Source organism: Notothenia coriiceps, unplaced genomic scaffold, assembly GCF_000735185.1.
Source record: "Notothenia coriiceps isolate Sejong01 unplaced genomic scaffold, NC01 NC01_scaffold00002039, whole genome shotgun sequence".
Lineage (NCBI taxonomy): Eukaryota > Metazoa > Chordata > Actinopteri > Perciformes > Nototheniidae > Notothenia > Notothenia coriiceps.
In genome coordinates this window covers 1-4,392 of record NW_011334740.1, presented here as the reverse complement: position 1 = coordinate 4,392, position 4,392 = coordinate 1, and the positions used below count along the sequence as shown (strand labels likewise).

The 4,392-nt window shown below is 38.4% G+C and overlaps 1 protein-coding gene across 2 annotated transcripts; it reads right to left on the bottom strand.

The window, feature by feature from the left end:
- Positions 1 to 519: 519 nt before the first annotated feature.
- On the bottom strand, positions 520 to 4,162 carry LOC104965172 (nuclear valosin-containing protein-like). 2 transcript variants are annotated; one of them, XM_010794132.1, is made up of 6 exons: positions 4,077 to 4,162; positions 2,598 to 2,666; positions 2,175 to 2,245; positions 1,319 to 1,371; positions 1,025 to 1,115; positions 532 to 912 (listed from the first exon to the last, which is right to left on the bottom strand). In XM_010794132.1, the coding sequence occupies exons 2-6, from the start codon at positions 2,652 to 2,654 to the stop codon at positions 705 to 707; spliced, it is 480 nt and encodes a 159-aa protein (XP_010792434.1). In that variant the 5' UTR covers positions 2,655 to 2,666; positions 4,077 to 4,162; the 3' UTR covers positions 532 to 704. The 2 variants fall into 2 exon arrangements, with proteins under 2 accessions (XP_010792441.1, XP_010792434.1); XM_010794139.1 differs by having other exon boundaries at positions 520 to 1,115.
- Positions 4,163 to 4,392: the final 230 nt, after the last annotated feature.

Genomic DNA, 4,392 nt, shown 5'->3' with positions numbered 1-4,392 from the left:
AGAAGAGCATACATATAGTGAGAGAACATTTAGAGACCTCAGCTTTCTCTACACCAAAACCTGTATTGCATTGTTTTGGAAAAAGGCTCACAGCCCAAGCATCACTCATTGGCTGCAACGGATGCTGTCAGGCCTCCCATTAGAGAAGCCCTGAATATAATATAATACATAAGCCCTGAATGGACAAAGCCCAAAATACCTCTGTGACCTCATCCGTACCCAGACATCTACCCGCTCTCTCCGCTCCAGCCACGCTCCTCTACTTTACATCCCTCACACACGTCTCCGAACAATGGGAGACCGAGCCTTCTGCTCATTCGCCCCGCGCCTCTGGAAGTCCCTCCCAGATCAGCTGGGCCACATACAGAAAAACATACCAAGGGCTGGGCCCCTCACTAGAGGTGAGGTATATTGCCTAAGTTAAGTTATAAGTTAGCAAAATCAATCAAATCACGTTTTGATGATTGCCTTGTATTGATATATTAAAAAAGTTTGTATTAAATTGTGGGAAAAGAAAAGCCTTTTACCACTGATAAATATTGTAAATATACCTAAAAGGCTCTTGATAAAGAAACTGCCATCCCTTTTAGAGCAGGAATCTTTTTTAAATCAATCTATCTATCCATATCTTTTGTTTAGAAAGGACAGCCTTGGTGGATTCAAGTTTTTCTAAGTGTTTTCCATAACTTTTCCAGGACCTGGAATTAGCATTTTGAATTTCCATGACTTTTCCAGGTTTTTAATGACCGTAAGAACCCTGCCATAAACATTTCTTTATTCCTTTTGGTCTGAATCTTCCCGTAGCCTTTTGATTCAATTGATTCAACCTTCCCATTTCTTCTTACCGTGTCCTCCAGAACGACGTCATCACTGTCGCCGTCCCCCTCTGAGCTGCTGCTGCTGCCGCCTTCACTACACACACACACACACACACACACACACACACACACACACACACACACACACTTGTGTATATAGAATATGAGTACATTGGAGGGAAGCAGTGTTAGAGGGTGTTCTTTACCCCGTGCCTTTGTTGGCGTGCTTTGCTCTCTTAACCATGTGTTTGTTCTCCAGATCATCTATCCCAGAGTCCTTCATTAATATGTCATACACTAGGAGAGGCAGATCAAAAAAACAGATCAGAGTTTTATCATGAACAATGGCATGGATGAGTTAGTACCATCGCTGCACGATTAAACAAATGTTATAACAATCACAACAAGTGCAATAATTGTTAAAGAAACACACGGACTGAAAACACATGTACGCCAAACTACACAGTGTGATACGGCAGTAATGTACGGTACACTCTTACCTTTCTCTACTTGAAGCCTGAAAGCTATTCTGTTTCGCCTGCCGTAATCCATTCTAAAGATGAAATATAAACAGAACATTTTTTAATTGTTTATATAGACATTAATACACATTCAGTGTCCACTTTTTACTTATTATACTCTTTTTAACAATATATTATAGGTCTCTACAAAACATGTCTCTGAAGTGTTTGGCTGGAAATACCAATTATTTTGGCTAAAGTTATCGGCTAATGGCTGTACAAGCCCAAAATACATGGTGACATCACAAAGTGGCCCAAATCTGACCAGCTCCTTTTCAGACAGGTTTTTATATAAATTAATCAGGACAAAAAGTGAGAGAACTTTTTTGTCCTGAAACTTTCCGAATCTCTTTACACAGAGGAGACACAGATTTATGTATAAAAGACGTGGACAAGTTGTTAGATAATAGGTGACCTTTAAAAAAAGCAGTCTTATGCAACTGCCGTGAAATAACTCCCACTGCTATGAAGGTGCTAATGTTAATACCTAGAGGTGAGGATTCAACTGTGTGCTCATTAGTTTGTTTTATTTAAATAAGTTCTATTTAGATTTGTTATCGAAACTCATTATGGACAAGTGCAATATTCTAATCATAAGAACAATATATTTGTTAATGGCTAAATATGTTTTAAATATCATTTTGAATGACTTAACAAAATCAAAAACAAATCACACCAAGATCATTTAAAATATCTTTCAATGATAATGTGAATTCTGATTCCAAATGGATGAATTCCCTCCAATATCGTGAATCATATTGAACTATAAATCGAACTAATCGTAATTATTATTCTTTTTCCAAATGGTGAAAGTCCCTAGTTGTGATGCACTTGCCTGTGCAGTCTCTGGAGCTTCACAGCCATGGCTGACAGGTCCACATATTCACTGGAGCAGGTCGCCATGTACTGAAAACACAATTCAACATCAAGAAAATCAGACCCGGTCTCAGATGGCATTCTCATTCAAAAACACAAATAACACTAGACACAGCATAAAAGAAGGACCCAGGCTGTGACATCACTTCAGAGAGGATGCAGAGGGGAGAAGGAGGAGAGTTGGGTCCAGATAATGGAGAAAATGAGATATAAGCCGTGTCCCTCCCTTCTCATCATGGGCAATCGTAAGATCCCTGGTTAATGGAATGGACGAGCTAAGAGCGTTATACTGCTTATTTGTTACTTAATGAATAACAAGGACATGGTTTATTAAATGAATCCCAAAGACCTGATATCATACAGTGAGGCCATGGGTGTTTACCTGCTCCACTCTCTGTTTGAGCCGGTTGTCCACATAGACCCCGCTTCGGTTCTTCATGATTATTTCAACCTGACAACAAGAACAAAAGGAACATGAGAAATTCAATCACAGCATACATCCTAAATCTCTAAATACTGCAGACGGTGTAGACCAGGGGTGTCATACTCAATTTCATCACGGGCCACATCAGCATTATGGTTGCACTCAAAGGGCCGGTTGTAACTTTAAGACTATATAAAAATACATAAATATTTATATATTGATTATCGGATAGGGTAATAACTTCATCATTGACTATGTCTAGTGAAAATAATTGCAAGTCTCTTCAGTAAGAATGTCACAAAATTATTTTAAAAGAAAAGCCAAATTCTGAAAAAAAGAAGGGACATTTTGAAAAAGAAATCTAATTCTGAGAATAAAAGCATATTTTTTGAAGAAAACAAGTCCAATTCTGAGAAAAAAAAATTCCATTTTAGATGCATTGTGGGACATGTAGTTTATGGGCAACGTGCTTATGTAAAGTAGCATGTAACCGTATAATAAACATATTATATTCTTTGCAAGCTCTTGCGGGCCACATAAAATGAAGTCGCGGGCCGGATTTGGCCCCCGGGCCTTGAGTTTGATACCCCTGGTGTAGACCAATATGTAGTTCTACACACAATCAAATACAACTTCCCAACAGCCTAATGGTGTGATGAAAACAATGCATTTGCTCTTATCACATAATAACTCTTCTAAAATACATACAAAAGTGTGATACATGTATCACACTTAAAATAATCCACAAATCAGGAAAGACTGTATATGTTCAACAAGAATCTCAAGATGAACTTGGAAAAAGCAAGTCAAGGAACCTAGAGTTAAGAATATTGAAGATCGCATAATGTTAGTCCTGCAGGTCAACAATGCATCAAGCCCCAAATAAATCAGCTGTCACACATCTCTGTGATGTTACAGTAGTAGTTCACAAATGACAGACTGTCTTACCTCTTACAGAGAATGAACAATCTATGCTTTTAAATGTTTTTTTTACACCACATTATTCTTATAAAAAAGTAAACAAACAAGACTGATCAGACTATAGCAAATGCTCACATCTGGAGCTGGCTTATGTAAGAAATAATTACTATTACTAGCATTAGCTCTTCGATGTAAATAGTCATTTTATGAGCAATAAAAGTGATGTGCAGTTATCATGAGCTAACAGTTAGCTATGGTGACTGTAACACACTAGAAGAAAAATGAGCAAGTCAACCAAATCTCACGAGCATGGTTACTGAATTACACATATTTTTTAAACACAATTATGAAAAAGAGCCCTATAAAAAGTAACAGCACGCTGGTGGTACATTCACAGGTGGCTGTACTGTGGAAACATTCAGCACTGAACTAACAACACAACACATATCCAGTGATTTAAAGTCACTGTATGTCAGACAGAAACGGACATTTTTAAAGTGAAAAATGGTTACCTACCTCAAGAGAAACCGCAGTGCATCACTTATTCTGAATTATTCTGTTTAAACTGAGTTGTGTTTACAGTGTGGCAACGTGACGCGCTGACCCGGAAACAAACCTGTGGGTGAGCTTTTTTCTTCTTCTTCCCATCTAAGGTTTAACTGTAGCTGACAGTCAGTGGAGCATCACTGCCCTCTTCTGGTGAGAGGGGGCTAACTACAGAGCAGCCCTGTTCTCTCAGGTAGCTGACATCCACTTTACTCAGGTGTAACTAAGAAATGTAAAGCAAATGTGGGAGAAGTATTTATATCGTCTAGGACAGGGGTTCCCAAAG

What these genes read in the sequence shown, in the direction of transcription:
- LOC104965172 (XM_010794132.1), bottom strand. Translation starts at nt 2,654, where the DNA reads ATGAAGAACCGAAGCGGGGTCTATGTGGACAACCGGCTCAAACAGAGA. An exon ending in TCAAACAGAGAGTGGAGCAG is followed by an intron (nt 2,246 to 2,597) that starts GTAAACACCCAT and finishes TTGTGTTTTCAG; the next exon opens with TACATGGCGACCTGCTCCAG. An exon ending in AAGCTCCAGAGACTGCACAG is followed by an intron (nt 1,372 to 2,174) that starts GCAAGTGCATCA and finishes TTTCATCTTTAG; the next exon opens with AATGGATTACGGCAGGCGAA.